General features: G+C 41.7%; 1 protein-coding gene across 1 annotated transcript in view; it reads left to right on the top strand.

The window, feature by feature from the left end:
• Positions 1-17,769, top strand: part of WDR81 (WD repeat domain 81) — a 53,319-nt gene extending 35,550 nt beyond the window's left edge. Inside the window, exons 9-11 of the mRNA XM_075854172.1 lie at positions 54-199; positions 1,412-1,591; positions 16,242-17,769. Of these exons, the coding sequence (XP_075710287.1) occupies positions 54-199; positions 1,412-1,591; positions 16,242-16,568 (653 nt within the window). The 3' untranslated portion in view covers positions 16,569-17,769. The remainder of the gene's footprint in view (positions 1-53; positions 200-1,411; positions 1,592-16,241) is intronic.
• Positions 17,770-18,163: the final 394 nt, after the last annotated feature.

The following is an 18,163-nucleotide window of genomic DNA, read 5'->3' as shown; positions in this document are numbered from 1 at the left end:
TGTACAATGGTAATTTTTCTAGAAAACATTGTTTCAAGTATTTTTATTGACAGGAAAAACTATTCGCACTTATGAGGCAGGAGACACTAAAGTCCCCATAACAGCCGTGGCCACAATGCCTCCTCCTTACTGCAGTGTGACGTTTGGAAGCTCTGATTCTGTTCTACGTTTCATTGACCCCCGGAAACCAGGACTTCAGGTACTAATGTGCAGTAAAAAATATAAAAATTGCTCGGCTCACCACTCATTCGAATTAAAGACGCCACATTCCATGATTGTTCGGTGCACGGGCAAGAGAGCTACGTCGGGAATAGGTAGAAATCCAAGGAAAAAAATTTAGAGGTCCAGCACACGATATGATATGAAAAAGTACAAAACTGTTTATTTAAGTCGAAATTAAAAAATCCCAGGAGAGAACGCCTATGCGTTCATAGCTAAAGTTCGAAACGCGTAGGCGTTCACTCCTGGGATTTTTTAATTTCTTGTTTTCATTTTGACTTCAATAAGCACTTTTTGTATTTTTTCATATCCTATAGTGTGCTGGACCTCTAAAAATGTTTCCACTATTGTGCAGGGTATGGTTTTATCTCACCTACTCTGTTTGGTTACATTTTGTTTTTATCGTATTTTTTGTTTAATTTATACATCTCATTTTCTTTTCACTAGTTATATTGGAAGTTTATTGCCACTGTTACATCCAATATATTTTTATTTCTTCATGCTAGATTAAAAATAAAACAAGGCAAAGCATTGAATAAAAATATCCTCATTTCCTACAGATGGGAGTATGACTGCAGGATCAGATCACAAAGGGTTTGCTTAGAGTCTAATTATGGAGACACATAGGTCCGCATAGGAGCTGTAAACCTAAAACAGTAGGGTACTTTTAATCAGGATATTTGCAGTTCTCTCATTTTTATTATTTTAGATGCATTTTTTTAATTTTTTTTTAAAGAAAAAAAACAACTTTTCAGGGTTCGGCCATATTGGAGACACACAAACTTTATCCTTATCTGTGTGTATAGTGTAAAGCCCCTATTACACTGGCCAATTATTGGGCAAACGTTCAATCACGTGAACGCTCGCTCCCGATAATCGCCCTTTGTAAACAGGGCAACGATCAGCCGATGAACGAGCAAACGATTGTATTGTTTATGCTGCAAGAAAATGTGTAGTTGTCGGTAGCACAACTCCCTGTGTAAACGGAGACACGCTGGCGACCTGATAGAAGTGTATGGGGACGAGCGATCGGCGTAACTTTACAGAATCTACAAATTATTCTGGTTTAGCAATTCAATATACAGTATATGATGTTTTATTATAGATGTGACTGTAATGTATATGAATTATTTTCACCTTTATCCTATCAACTGTTCAAAGCATTCCTGTTTTTTATGTTTGCCCTTCATAGCATGAATTTAAGCTAGCCAGTAATGTGAACGCAGGACTTATTCGCTACTTGGCCGTCAGCCCAAACGGACGCAGCGTTGTTGCAGGTTATTCTTCAGGATTCATTATCCTACTGGACACCAGGACCGGGTTGGTACTAAGAGGCTGGCCTGCACATGAGGGGGACATCCTGCAGATGAAGGTAATAGTTCAGCTTGCTCAAAAGCTGCCTGTCCCGATTTGTCCTTGATTCCAGTCACCCGTGTAGTCCTCTCGCTCCTCCTGTGAATATTAGGATTTCTTCTAATAATCTCTTTATTCAATGTATTCCTGGGTCACATGGGATGAGTGTATGGCTGATGCGGATGGTTTCTTTGATACTGGAGTATTCTAGTTCAGAGCAGTATGGCTTTGTTCACACTCTGTTTTTGTGTACATCTGGCGTGTACTGTTCCATATGTCTTCCTTTGTCTCCCATTGTTAAACTGTGTTGTATGTGGTTTTTTGTGGGATCCCGTTTGCTTTTTAAAGTACAGTCGACTACAATATATTTTTACATGCACATTGTTAAATGTTAAAAATAAAATCTTGATACACACACTTTTCTAGGGTCTAATAAAGCACTAAACCGCATTTCTCACACGGTTCTATCATGTTTTGACATTTCTTCTAACACTGACTGGCAGATTGTAAGAAGACTGACTTTTTATTTTATTAAAGGATGTTCCCTGTTGAAGCGTTCGAGACAGAACAGCAAATATATTATATATATATATATATGTGTGTGTGTGTGCCCAAATTTACAAAGACTGGCATATCATGCGCTAGTCTTAGACTTAAAGGGGTTGTCCACTTTCTGAAAACTGGTGCCTTCGTGCACCGGATGTTTGGAACGGAATGCAGTAGTTGGAGCCGGAAGCAGATGTGTCTGACCACTGCATAGCGGCCGTTCAGCAGAATAGGACGTCCATCGCGTCCATTCACTTGAATGGGAGCAGTACTGCAGCTCGGCCGCTGCTCTTTGACCGGAGCCAACTGCTTCCGTCAACATCGCCCGGCGCCTGGAGGCAGCCTGAGCGGCGGATCGGTGTGGGGTCTGTGTGTCGGACACGCACCGATCATATACTGATGACCTATCCGTTGGATAGGTTGTCCGGTTTTAGAAAGTGGGAAACCCCCTTTAAGCCCACAGTCCCACTCCTCTTAATAAATTTGTCGCATCTAATATGCCCGGTCTTAAAAAAAATTAAATAAATAAATGGCGATATCAATTTGACAGTGAAAAACTCGCAAATATTCTCCCCAAAACTGATCTGAGACAAAATTTGCCCCGTTTTTACGCTTAAACCTTGTAATAAAAACCCTGATGGTGTCCAAAAGAAGTCTATGATGTTTTGCCGCTTTGAACATTGCATGTAATACTCATTTTTGCAAGAAGCAAAGCTAATGCTTCATGTTGATTCCTGTCAAATACGCTTATTTACTATACATTATAAGGCACTAAAGAAACATTACGGAGCATTTCTGTGGACTCCGTCAGACTTTAAATGATCAGATTCATCACCGTTGTTCGTATGAGGCTTTTATAGGGGTTTACCAGGTTTAGCAAATAGAGTATTCATTGTATAATAATCAATAATTAAACTTTTCTAATATACAGTGATGCTTGAAAGTTTGTGAACCCTTCAGAATTTTCTGTATAAATTTGACCTTAAACTACATCAGATTTCCACACAAGTCCTAATAGTAGATAAAGAGAATCAAGTCAAACAAATGAGTCAAAAATATCAGACTTGGTCATTTATTCATTGAGGAAAATCAGTGGCAAAAGTATGTGAACCTTTGCTTTTCAGTATCCAGTGTGACCTCCTTGTGCCGCAATAGCTGCATCGACATGTTTCCGCTAATTGTTCATTAGTCCTGCACATCGGCTTGGAGGAATTTTATTCCATTCCTCCGTACAAAACGGCTTCAACTCTGTTGGTGGGTTTCCTCCCATGAACTGCTGGCTTCTGGTCCTTTCACATCGTCTCTATTGGATTAAGGTCAGGACTTTGACTTGGTCATTCCAAAACGTTAACTTTATTCTTCTTTGACCCTTTCTCGTCACAGTCATTTTTGGGATTTTCGATTTTTCATCCCAAAAGCCATAACTTTTATTTTTCTGTCGATATAGCCATATGAGGGCTTGATTTTTGCGGGACGAGTTGTAGTTTTTCACCGCACCATTTATTGTACCGTATAATGTATTGGGAATCTGGAGAAAAATAATTTGGGGGCGAGGAATAGGAAAAAACAGCGATTCCTCAATCTTTTTGAGGGGTTTAGTTTTTATGGCTTTCAACGTACGGTAAAAATGGCATGTTAACTTTATTCTACCAGTCAATACGATTACGGCGATTCCAAATTTATATACCGTATATATCGGCGTACAAGACGACGTTTTAAACCCTTAAAAAAAATGTCAAAAGTGGGGGGTCGTCTTATATGCCGGATATTGTCTTATACACAGGTTGTGTGTTACCTTGTGAGCCTGCAGTCCGGTACACAGGCTCCCGGGATGCACGGAATCCGCCACGGATCTGAGGGAAGCCGGTATTAGCCGCCAGGGAACATCTCTGTAAGATCCTGTAAGCCTCCGTAGATCTCTCTGGCCCGCCCTTTCCTCTCATTCCCTGCCTCTCAGATCTCGCGCGATGAAGCAGCCTATCTGCACATGCGCGAGTTCAAAGAGACAGAGAGTCCTGGGTCCTGCCGCCGGTGGATGAGTATGGTACTACAGTATACAATGGCCATAGTGAAGCGCTCCTGCACGAAAGGGGGACGACGACATTTGGGTTTGGGGGTTTGAAGACGGCTAATAATGGAGTCGGGAAGGTTTTAGTATTGATACAGGGCATATGGAGGGGCAATGATGCGCTACTGCTATGAAGCGCTCACACATGCTTGGGGGGTGGGGTTTGCAGTGTTAAGAGGGGTATAAGGGCAGGCCAGATGGATGCACTAATGCTCCAAAGTGCTATTACAGTAGTTACAGTATAAGAAAGAGGGCTGGGCAAGCAGGGAGAGCTGACCAATCTAAACAGGACTCCAATCACTGGTATGGCACTGTACATACCGTACCATAGCTTGCAGTGATTGGCTGGTTGTTGTACAAATCCTGTTTAGATTGGTCAGCTCTCCCTGCTTGCCCAGCCCTCTTTCTTATACTGTAACTACTGTAATAGCACTGGGTACACCACATACAGTAATATTACAGTACCAGTATTTCTGTGCCTGTTCACACAGTAGCAACAGTACGGTACATACAGTACAGTACAGTATAAAAATGTCCAACAGTCAAACCCCCATCATGGCTCAACAAGCAAGAAGAAAGAAATATGAAGCCAGTTTCAAACTTAAAGTTATAAATTTTGCCAGGGAGCATAATAACTGTGCTGCTGCAAGACAGTATGGAGTAACAGAAAAGATGGTTCGGGACTGGAAAGTAAATGAAAAAGCATTAAACAATATGCCAAGGGGTAAGTGTGCATTAAGAAAAGGCACCCCACACTGGCCAGAACTCGAAAAACATGTAGCAGATATGGTGAATAAGCATCGCCAAAACGGTTATGTAGTGACACGAAATCAAATACGCCTGTTTGCACTTCAGTGGGCCAAATCTAACCCAGATCAGAGCAACAGATTTAAGGCCACTGCATCCTGGTGTACTAGATTCATGGCAAGGCATAATCTGGTACTGAGGCAAAAGACGAAAATTGCCCAAAAATTACCTGCAGACCTTGATAACAAAATAAATAGTTTCCATCGATACATAATAAAACAGCGCACTAAACACAACTATCCGTTAAGTAGTATTGGAAACATGGATGAAACTCCAATGAATTTTGATATGGTTGGAAATAAAACTGCCCATCAAAAAGGTGAAAAAACAATTTTAATTAAAACAACAGGGCATGAGAAGTCCAGTTTTACAGTGGTATTAGCATGCACAGCTGATGGCGCCAAACTGAGACCAATGATCATTTTTAAAAGAAAAACAATGCCAAAACTCAAGTTCCCTCCTAATTGTTTTGTGCATGTGAATGAAAAAGGCTGGATGGATGAAGAAGGGGTAAAGCTATGGCTTGAGAATGTGTGGAGCAGGCGACCAGGTGGACTTCTTAAAAAATCTAGTCTACTAGTGTGGGATATGTTCAGGGCTCATTTAACTCCTAGCTCAAAGCAGAGGCTTGCAAGATTAAACACCCATGCTGCAGTTATTCCTGCAGGATTAACATCGCTGGTACAGCCGCTGGATGTGTGCTTAAACAAGCCATTTAAGGATCGCATTCGAGAACTTTGGAATGAATGGATGGTTAGCGGCGAAAAGTCATTCACAAAAGGAGGAAACATGCGTGCTCCACAGCTGGATGTTTTGTGCCAGTTTGTCATTAAAGCCTGGAATGATATTGATGAAGAAACAGTCATCAAGTCTTTCAAGAAGTGCGGCATATCGAATTCATAAGATGGTATGGAGGACGACTACTTGTGGCAAGATGAAGAGGAAGTAGAGGAAGCTGAGAGCGCACCATCTGACACGGAATTCGATCCATACGATGACTGCCTTACGAATGTATCACAAGATGTCATTGATGTAATTATGATATCAGATGACGAACAGGAGGATTTTGAAGGCTTTTAAAGGGAAACTGTCACGCCAGCAAGACCTGTTAAAATACCGCAGCTTACAGTTATGATCACCAGGGACTTGTCCGGCACTTACTTTCTTATTTGTTTTGCAAAGTTTTAGCTTTACCGTACATGTTTGAAACAGCCTTATGTTTATAAGTGACAGTTTTGCTGCTAAATACAGTACATGTATGTCATACGCATTTGAATTAAAATTATCATGTTGAAATTAAATCTGACTTTTTTTCATTTGGGAGAGGGGTAGTCTTATATGGCGAGTATATCTTAAATTCTATATTTTAAGGGTAAAAGTTGGGGGTCGTCTTATACGCCCAGTCGTCTTATACGCCGCCATATACGGTACATTTTTATGTTTTACTCATTTTACGAAGAAGAAACTAATTGTTAAAAATAAAATTTTTGTTTTGACGCCACATTCTGCGAGCCCTAACTTTTTTTTTCTTTGTAAATTGAGCTGTATGAGGGCTTATCTGTTGCAGTGCCAGCTTACGTTTCTACTGGTATGTTTGAGTACTTGAGACTTTTTGATCACTTTTTGTTCATTTTTTTGGTGGGATATGAATTGACCAAAAAAACGCAATTCTGGCATTGAATTTTTTAATTTTTTTTTTTTAAGGCATTCATCGTGCGGGTTATATAGTGGCGATACCAATTTTTTATTTTATTTCTTACATGACTTTAGAGGAAAAATCGGGAAAGGTGTATCACAGCCATTTTTCGTATTTTCACTTCCCATCTCATCACTTTTTTTTATGTTTTCATCGTTCTAGCCATATGATGGCTTGCGGGAGATCAAGTGACCATAAAACAGAGATTCTGGTGGGTTTTGTTTTAGATTTTTTTTTTTACGGTGTTCACCATGCGGACTAAATATTGATCTATTGTAATAGTTCAGACTTTTTTACATTGTTCTTGGGGGAAAGGGGAGTTTTTTTTCAACTTTTAAAATAAATTCTATATATATTTTCCTTTATTTTACTGTATTTAGCTTTTTTATACTTGTCCTCCTAGGGAACTTGAACCAGCGATACTAATGCCTGGAGGCAGGGCTTCATAGGAGTACAAAGATGGCAGAACTGGGGGCCTTCATCAGGCCGCGAGGCTGCCATGCCAACCATCGGCACCATGCGATCGCGTGCGGGGTGCCATTGCAATGTTACAGGCCTGTTTCTAACCATTTAATTTGCCGCGGTCGCTATTGACCGCGGCATTTAAGAGGTTAAACTAGCGGGATCCCGCTCGTTACACTGAAATGTCGGCTGACACGCTCATTCTATGGATCCGGCTCAGCCCGTGAGCTCACTCCATACTAACCCCCGACGTGCACCGTAAATATATACGGCGGATGTCTGGAGGGGGTTAACCATTCCTTGGTAGAACCACTTGTGTTCTTTGGGTCGTTGTCTTGCTGCATCACCCACGTTCTCTTGATATTCAGCTCATGGGCAGATGCCCTGATGTTTTTCTTCAGAATTTGCTGGCAGAATTCATTGTTCCATCAATGATGGCAAACTGTTGTGGCCAAGATGCAGCAAAACAGGCCCAAACCATGATACTTCCACCACCGTGTTTTACAGATGGTATGAGGTTTTTATGCTGGAATGCAGTGTTTTTTCCTTTCTACAAACAAAACACTTCTCATTTAAATCAAGAATCTCTATTTTGTTCTCATCCATCCACAAAACATTGTTCTAATAGCCTTCTGGCTTGTCCAGGTGATCTTTAGCATACTGTGGACGGGCAGCAATGTTTTTTTTGGAGAGCAGCGGCTTTCTCCCTGCAATCTTCCATGCACACCAATTTTGTTCAGGGTCCTCCTGATGGTGGACTCATGAATATTCGCCAATTTAAAGTGAGGAAGGCCCTTAGTTGCTTAGAGGTTATCTTGGGTTCTTTTGTGACCTCGTGGACTATTATGCCTTGCTCCTGGCGTGGTCTTTGTGGGTCGACCACACCTAGGGAGGGTACTACTGGTCTTGAATTTCCTCAATTTGTACACAAACTGTCAGACTGTACATTGGTGGAGTCCAAGCTCTTTAGAGATGGTTTTGTAACCTTTTCCAGCCTGATGAGCATCGACAACTCCTTCTTCTGATGTCCTCAGAAATCTCCTTTGTTCGTGCCATGATACACTTCTGCAAACATGTGTTGTGAAGATCAGACTTTGATAGATCCCTGTTCTTTAAATGGAGGAAGTCGCCCGCACACACCTGATTGTCATCCCATTTGAATGGGAACTATAGGCGGTTTTTTTCCCCGCGTGCGGAAAGAAACGCTTTTGTGAAAAAGAAGCATCATGCCCTTTCTTCAGGCGTTTCTGTCGCTGACCTCCCATTGACATCAATGGGATGCAGAGAAAGTGCTTTTCACTGCGTTTTTTGCCTGCGGCGTTTAGTGTGAAAACGCACCAATATAGGCATGCAGTGAGTTTCACGCAATGAACATTCGCTGTGAATAACCCCACAAATCAATGGGGCCACGTGCTGTGCGTAGTTTCAATGCACAGCACACGGAGGAGATTCACGCTCGTGTGAATGAGCCCTTACGCTGAAAAAAAGTTAAATTCAGATTTTCATTGAGAGTTAAAGAGGTTTGCTGGTGCCAAAGTTTCACTTACATAAGAATTGTCCCAGAGCTCTCACGCTGTCTTTTACTAGGTGGTCAAGAAGCCTTAGGGCAACTGAGGGAATTAGACAAAATGACAACTGAGCAGAGCCCATGATATTGCAGCTCGGTTGTCAGGTTGACACAAGCTTTAGCTGCACAATAAGGGCCCATTCACACGAGCGTGAATCTGATCCGTGTTCTGTGCATGGAAAACACTTGATTTCAATGGGGCCGTTCACACATGCGTGAGTTTTTGAAACCCGCTGCATATCCTATATTGGTGTGTTTTCACGCACCTACGCGCTCATTGAGATCAATGGGTGTGTGAAAAAAAAAATGCTTTGCGAGTGCGTGATCAACACATGCCACTTGCAAAGTACACTGATGCAATAACGCAACACACACGGACCAGATTTGCGCATGTGAGAATGTAGCCTAAGAGAGGGGTTGATCTGAAACACTGGCAATCAAGTGATTAACCTTTAACCGGTTAAGGACTAGGCTGTTTTATAGTTGAATGACCAGAGCAAATTTCACAAGTTTGCTATGTGCTTCTTTAGATGACCATAAGGCTGGATTCACACGAGCACATTATGTCCGTAATGGACGGACGTATTTCGGCCGCAAGTCCCGGACCGAACACACTGCAGGGAGCCGGGCTCCTAGCATCATAGTGATGTACGACGCTAGGAGTCCCTGCCTCTCCGTGGAACTACTGTCCCGTACTGAAAACATGATTACAGTACGGGACAGTTGTCCGGCAGCGAGGCAGGGACTCCTAGCATCGTACATAAGTATAATGTTAGGAGCCCGGCTCCCTGCAGTGTGTTCGGTCCGGGACTTGCGGCCGAAATACGTCCGTCCATTACGGATGTAATGTGCTCGTGTGAATCCAGCCTTACTCTGCAGGTGAATAAAGTTCATTTTTGAATTTTACACTCTTTCTAAAGGACAGATAGGGCTTTGTTTTAGTGGCATTTGTCAGTATATATCTTTTTTTTTTCTCTAAAGCGGGCAAAATTGGAAAAAATGCAAGAATTTAGCAATTGCGTCAGTTTATACCAGCATTTTTCACACACGGTATGGACCACGGACAAAATTAATCTCCTTTCACATTCTTCCACTTCTCCCGTGCATGGGGATACCAAATATGTGTGCCTTATTCACTGTGCGGGCATGTGCCAGGGCTTGGCATAAAAGGAGGCTTTTTGGCCTTTTCGGTCCAGGAATTCTGCATTTGATTTTATAGCCGCATACTGTTTTTTCTGGGGGCGTAATGCTGCTGAAACATTAGAATCCCCCCATAAATGACTTCATTCACACAAGTAGACCCCACAAGGTTTCCTTCAAGGGGTTTATCATATTTTTAGACAGTCCAGTTTTCTTCTGAAAGTTTCTTGAATAAGATGGAACAAAATAAAATTAGCTTTTGTTTTTTATCAAATGCGTCAGTTTATACCAGCATTCTTCGCACACGGCATAGACCATGGACAAAATTCATCTCCTTTCACATTCTGCCACTTCTCCTGTGCATGGGGATACCAAATATGTGGGCCTTATTATCACATAGAGATGTAGGAGGGCGGACGATAGAAGAAGCTTATTTCACAAATCGCCTTTTTTCAAAGCTGGTTTTACAAAACTCAACAGAGTTTCTATAACACTTCCAAAATATCTGCTCTTGAAGCCGAAATCCCAAAATATTCATCTAGGGGTATAATGGGAATTTATTTTTTTGGATTTTCGAAAATAAGAAATTGCAGGTTTATGCAAATGGAGCTCTCCAGCAGATGAACTTTAGAAAACATGCAAACATGACCTCAACCCACCCACCCATTCCCTCCCTCACCTTTGGAGTAAAATCGGGGGGAAAATAAAAATGTAATGTAGGGCAAATATATTTTCAACTAATTAACTAAAATCTAATAATGCAGAACAGTGTGGTATTTTTTAAAACATGGGTCAATGCACAGGCCTGGTTGCGAGGGACATGAGGGACAGAAATATCGGGAATCTTTGCGGTGCCCGTCTTTTCTGCAGATGCGGCACCTTTTCTGGGGGTTGCTTCTGGTTTGTGTTGGGGGAATGCGAGTGTGTGTCTTTCAGTCAGTCGCGTGACATCCTCAGACTGGGGGCATTCTCTGGTGTCCTGAACATCAAAAATGAGGCCCTCAATAATTTTCTCCTGCAAAATTTTTTGTTTCAAATAATGTATATATGTGTGTGTGTGTGTGTGTGTGTGTGTGTGTATATATGTATGTATATGTGTGTGTGTATATATATGTGTATGTATGTGTGTATATATATATATATATATATATATATATATATATATATATATATATATATGAAATACAAAGAAGAACCGCACCACAAATGTTGAAATAATCACCTCTATCAGGGGTTTCGTGTGTGCAAGCCTCCAGACCACGAGCAATAGTCCAAATTTAGGAATTCAAAAAATAGGCAGCACTCCACAGCATAGTAGTAATTTAATTTTCTCCTGGAAATTTATATATATATATATATATATATATATATATATATATATATATATATATAAATTTCCAGGAGAAATTTAAATATTCCCTACCAGCCTATTCTAATATAATAAAAGATAGAAAGGTAGATAGAAAAAAAGATAGATTGTATAGATAGATAGAAATCTATCTATACAAAGAGTGTATTGAAGTGTAACACTGTATTTTTTTTCACAGTATTCTTCTGGCAGCAATTCTCTCAAGAATCTTCTTCTCCTCACACTGAAACAATGTGTGAGGAGAAGAAAAAAGGCAGGAGATTTGCTGCCAGAAATTCCAAAATAAAAACAAATGTGATCGCTGTGATTGGTTGTCACAGCGATCACATGTTCAGGGACCAAAAGATTGGCTCCTGACACTCTGCCCAGTGCCCATGGCTGTTAGCAACATCCAGGGCACAGAGCTGTGTGCACGCGATCGCGCGTGCACAGTCTCCTGAAGTGCCGCCGTAATTAATCTATATGGCGGACTTCAGAGACCCTGACCGCTGGCCGTAAAAACACAGCCAACGGTCGGGAACCTGTTAAGCGTACCTAACTTTTCAGAATAAGTTGTCGTGTGTGTGTGTGTGTGTGTGTGTGTGTGTGTACATGACAAATAACACTATTTCTGGCCATTATGACCTGTATATGGCTTTTTAATTTTTTTTTATTAGTGTTCCGCTCTGCAGACTCTCTCCAATTCTCAGTTTCCTCTGAGCTAGTGGGCGGAGCATAACTGCTATCATGTCTTCTATACATTTCATTCAGAGAAGAGGAGAAACCTACTCTCCTATATTATGTATAATAATGAATTCGCAGCAGCATGGAGGAGATTATACAGCAGTGACGAGCGGTATAGCGGAGGCTCCAGCACTGCGTTGAGATAAAACGCTTACCAGCAGCTGCAGCATGTCTGTGTGTATCTATCTCACTCTGATCCTCCATCCCCTCTCTATAGCCTACTATGGGCAGCGTGTCTGTGTTTTTCTCTCCCTGCTCCCCCACTCCACAGACTGGCAGTGAAGAGACACACCCCAACCTTGTGAAGCCGGTCGATTCTGCTCTATAAGGCTGGGTTCACACGAGCATGTTACGTCCGTAATGGACGGAACGTATTTCGGCCGCAAGTATTAGCGGTGTGCTCACTGCAGTATGTGAGTACACTCGCTAATATACATTCCGGTCCCCCGTCCCTCTGATTTATGAGATTTTAATAGCTTTTTATAGCGCTGGCGGGGGACCGGAAGTCTAGTTGCACAGTTTTTTCCTTTATCATGACACGACCCTTCATCATGCAACCGGCCCCGCTGTACCACATGTACTCGCTGTACTACTGCTACATGATTACATGGAGTACTGCGGGTCCAGTCATATGAGTAGATCTTCCTCTTCTGGTCCGTGGCAGCGGCGACGCTGGAGATGTCATTCTGCAGAGAGCGTGCGTGCGCACAAGACTGTGATCTTGCGAGAGAGATCACACAGCACAAACCGTTCTGATACTGTCTGTAGCTGATTGGACAGTGTCAGAGCGATAAGTATTACGCCCCTTTGCCATTTACAAAAAAAGAAACGCCCCATTGACCGTTCAGGGGGTTATTTGCATATCGGGCACCAAATATAATGGCACCGATATCTGAATAACGGAGGAGGATAGAATTTTTTTTTTTTTAAAGTGAGACCAGGTTTGTGCAGCAGTGCCTATTATATGGTGCACTCGGCTTCACATGTAGGGTCAGGTGAAAGGTTCTCTTTAATAAGGGGGTTTGTGAGACTTTGGAATGGATCATCTCTAATAGATCTATACAGTGCACGACTGCTAACCAGTCCTTATGTGGATTGTATGGAGCAGTTTGTTTAAATAATAAAGACAAGTGTCCGTGTGTGTCTTACCCAAGCCCCAGTAATGAGTAACTCTTCTTTATATTTACCTGCCCCAGTGCACGCTGTGATAGTTTGTTTAACCTGTTCTGAGTCAAGGTGAAATAATGTTCATCCCACCAGAACTTTATTATTGTAAGGAGATGGTCCCTTTAATCAACCCTTGAAATTTGGTTAGAGGAGGATTTACTACACTCAGAAGCTTAGTGATCATGTCTATGTATAATATTTTTTTTTTATTCTGACTCACAAACCTAGGACTTGACGTTCAATATCAAATGACGAAAGACCTTTCATTACAGCAGTGATTTTATGTTTTCTTTGTGGACTTCTCGTTTTGATAAATGTTTATTTTCTCAATAAAATGGTGTTGAAATTGAAACATTTTATATTTCAGAGTCCAAACCATGGCACAATAAATGTGTAATACAAACTATACGAGGAGTTTCCATTAGGCCGAGATCTTTCACATCAGGTCTTCATGTAGCAAATAAAAAATCGTAATCACGTAATTTCCTCGTCATTTACAGACCGTAGAGCATCATTCACATGTTTACAGAAGAAAAAACAGGAAATATGACTTTCCCCAGGCCCCTATGTTCGATGTTCAGATCATTCCCTCAAATAACACACTATTACGGAATTATTGTTTAAGCAATTTTCTAATATGTTGCAAAATTTCGTTCTATGTGAGCAGTCCCAATATTTCCACTGCATCTTCTCTGCTGGTGACTTTCAGGGAGGGAGTTCAGGGAAATTGAAGCTTGCCTCTTACGTGCCCCATTCCCTGCAGAATAAGAATGTAATCTTTATTTGCTCTTCCATGTTTGCAGTTTTTGTATGTTTTTAGCTCTTCATGATTGTAAGGGGCGATTGCATATGTTGGAGCTACGTAAAGATAGGTTGTTAATAGGTAAATATTTGCAATTGCTCTTTATTTTATAGAATCAAATACTCAAGTCTGTCAAGTAAATATTAGTAAGGGTATGTTCACACGAACAAAGAGAAGCGGCTGAAAATTAACGCCGTTCTCAAGGCGTTTTTGAAGCTGAAAATGAAACTTATTTGAAATAAATAATGTTAAGCTGATTTTCAGCCGTTTTTTTTTTTTTTGTAGTGTCAATGGATAATCTGCTCAAGAAGTGACATGCTACTTTTTTATTAAGTGTGTTTTTACGTGGTGGTTTTTGAATACAGCAGCATAAAAGTACGCCTCATGTGAACAGCACAGTGTATTTTCCATTTAAATATTTTTTTATTTTTTTTTTGCAGGGTTCTGTCTAGTGTATTTTGGAGCGTAAACATCCCCCTGAAAATAAACAGTGTGAACATACCCTTAGGCTACATTCGCATGACAGTGAAAAAAAAATGGCCATTAAAAACTGATCGTCTCCAAATTTTCATCCATTTCCAGTCCGTCTGTTTCGGTTTAATGACCATTTGACATCCGTTTTTCATGATCGTTAAAAAAAACAAAACTGATTAATTTCATTTGTTAGGCTTTTTTTTTTTTTTGTCCCAACCTCCTGAAATTGCCCAAAGGAAGGTCACATTTTAACCTAGACACTATTTACAGCCCCCCTGTAGGTGATGCCACACAGCCCCCCTGTAGGTGATGCCACACAGCCCCCCTGTAGGTGATGCCACACAGCCCCCCTGTAGGTGATGCCACACAGCCCCCCTGTAGGTGATGCCACACAGCCCCCCTGTAGGTGATGCCACACAGCCCCCCTGTAGGTGATGCCACACAGCCCCCCTGTAGGTGATGCCACACAGCCCCCCTGTAGGTGATGCCACACCCAGCCCCCCTGTAGGCGATGCCACACCCAGCCCCCCTGTAGGCGATGCCACACAGCTCCCCCCCGCCCGTAGGCGATGCCACACAGCTCCCCCCCGCCCGTAGGCGATGCCACACAGCTCCCCCCCGCCCGTAGGCGATGCCACACAGCTCCCCCCCGCCCGTAGGCGATGCCACACAGCTCCCCCCCCGCCCGTAGGCGATGCCACACAGCCTCCTTCCCTGTAGGCGATGGCACACAGCCCCGATGCAGCGCCGTCTTCTTCACGTGTGGTCTCTTGTCTTCAGGGCATCTGCGAAGGTCGGCGCCGTTCTGTCATTGCGCCGCTTTCGTGGAACCCGTGAAGACTAGAGACCACACCTGAAGAAGGCGCTGCATCGGTGAGTGTGTAGGGCATTCGGCGTCATCGCACCGCCGATAGCCAGCAAGGGAACCAATAGTTCCCTTGCATCTGGAATCCCCATGTCACAGATCCGTTTTTAACAGTCGTTACATGTATTGACGGCCGTTAAAAACGGATCCATTGACGTCTATGGGGGATGTCTGGCCGTGAAAACGACATGTCTTATTTTTTGATGGCCAATGTTCACGGGCCATTAAAAAAATGGCCGTGTGAATACACCCATAGAAAATCATTGTTCTGAAAACGGCCGTTCAAAAAGAAACGTCCGCTTTTAACTGTCGTGTGACTGTAGCTTTACAATTACTAAACCTTGAGGCTGGGGTCTATAGCAACGCACCTGCAGTTTGGGTACAATTGCTGCATTACCTCTCTACTTTAATGTTACTGTGTTGGATTTTTTTTTTTGTGATTTTTGCAAGATCACTTGCAACTTTCTCTCCTATGGAAGAGGCGCAGTAATGCAGAAATTAAATTGCAGGTGGCCCTTTGTTGCCATAATCTTAAATAAATGCAATATTAAAATAAAATACAACATTAAAACATATTTGTGAAAAAAAAATTGACTTTCTGAGAGAATTTTAAATTAAAGTAAAGGTAAATTGCCAAATGTAAAAAATAAAAGAAAACGACAAAGTGTTATCCAAGATATGATTTTATACCATAAAAACGGGAAATAAGAGGCCCGGGCTGCCTTGTTTGTATTGTTCGTTTATTTATTAGACTTGTAATAACTTGTTGGGTTACTGAATGATGGGATAATTAGTCAATCTATTGAATCCTATAACATTACCATGTGTGCATGAATATAATGTATAATCTTTGTCATGAATCATCCTCACATCTTCACTCAAACTTTTTCTGTTTATATCGCAATAGAAATTGGTCCAACTGTTAATGTCCCTTATTTTTGCATGATACAACCCTCTTTACTGATGACTTCTATGTCCTGCAGGCAGCAGATGGAAACATCATAGTGAGCTCCTCATCCGACCATTCCCTCACTGTCTGGAAGGAGCTTGAGCAGAAACCTTTACATCAGTTCAAGTCTAATTCTGACCCCATTCACGCTCTTGATCTGTACGGCAGTGAGGTTATAACTGGCACCGTAGCAAATAAGATTGGCATCTACTCTCTCCTTGACTCTTCGACACAGCCGAACATCACAACCAAACTCAGCTCTGAAAACTTCAGGGGGACCTTAACCAACCTGGCTGTCTTACCTACCAAAAGACTACTTCTCCTGGGCTCTGACAATGGAGTGGTCCGTCTCCTGGCATAAAAAAACCATCGAAACCCGCTTAGGAAACCTCCGTAACTACAATGTATCCATGATGTTGCAAAACTTTCTTCAAAAAGCCATAGACCGTATTCATAGCAAGACCAGCAATCACTCGATACCCATGAAGTATTAAACAGGAGGTGCTGCTGGCGGTAAAGAGATTGTATATTTACACCGCGACTCTTTCCATTTATTTTATGCATTTGTTGTCAACTCTTTACTTCTCATTCTACAACCTCATCAACGTTCGACTAAGATCATAGCGCTGCCTCCACAAATATAGACACAGGGCTAATCGTTTTCTACGCTACAGAAAAAAGTGTTGTGGCGTCTCAAAAAATATCTGAGAGGATGACGCTCCACAGTATGTTTAGTTTGCACTTTAAACGATCTCCCCTCAATTATGAAATATGCATTGTATGTAAATGGTGTATTTGTTTGTTTTTACTAGATGGGTTTCAATAGTATCATTCCTGTATATTAAAATAATGGGTCAACTATAAGCATCCCATGGTCTAACATAATATCTGACCTTGTTGCCCAAAGAAACCAATCAGAGCTCCGCTTTCATTTCTTAAATGGCTCTGGAAAAATGAAAGTTGCACTGTGATTGGTTGCTGTGGACAACAAGGCCAGGTGTTCTTTTATGCAGTTTTGATAAGTGAGACCCAGTATGTCTGGTGTTGGAGGCACTTTACTTAAAATATATATGGTTGTGAAAGCAAATGGACCTCAACAACTGGGGAATTTCGGATTTTCTGGAGCTGCTCTCCCAGCATACCATCTCAGACTGCCATAAGTGCCGGTCAATGGCTCACTGATGGGGGCGCAGGGCATTACCCTAGCGCACTTCTATATTTACCAATCGCCTTCGCACAGGTCATGCTGGTGATTTTTACAAATAAACTACTCAACCAGCCAAATTTCACGTGTTGAACAGATGGGGCATTACAAATTCCTATTCATGTCGCATAGTGTGTGTATGTATGTATGTAGAGCCCCTGATACATATTTTTGTAAAACTACAGTATTATTTATCGCCAGTGTTTTTCTATTAAGAAAACCTACAATTTGACCTCATCATGATGTAAGAAATTTAAGTTTTACGCTTTTTAAATAAACAAAAACATCCCTACCACTCAAATAGCATGTGCACTTACAGAGACTCTGTCACCACATTATAAGTGCCCTATCTTGTACATGATGTGATCGGCGCTCTAATGTGGATTACAGCAGTGTTTTTTTTTATTTAGAAGAACGATCATTTTTGACTGAGTTATGACCTATATTAGTTTTATGCTAATGAGTTTCTTAATGGACAACTGGGCGTGTTTTACTTTTTGGCCAAGTGGGCTTTGTGGAGAGAAGTGTATGACGCTGACCAATCAGCGTCATACACTTCTCTCCATTCGTTTACACAGCACATAGCGATATAGCTATATCGCTATGTGCTGCCACATAAACGCACTATAACGCTACTGCAGTATCCTGACAATGAATATACATTACCTCCAGCCAGGACGTGATGTTTATTCAGAATCCTGACACTTCGCTAACGTTTCTGTGAGATTTATAGCAAGGCAAGCGTAATCTCA

This window comes from Rhinoderma darwinii, chromosome 2 (assembly GCF_050947455.1).
Source record: "Rhinoderma darwinii isolate aRhiDar2 chromosome 2, aRhiDar2.hap1, whole genome shotgun sequence".
Lineage (NCBI taxonomy): Eukaryota > Metazoa > Chordata > Amphibia > Anura > Rhinodermatidae > Rhinoderma > Rhinoderma darwinii.
The sequence above is the reverse complement of the archived record's forward strand: the minus strand, read 5'-3'. Positions and strand labels throughout refer to the sequence as shown.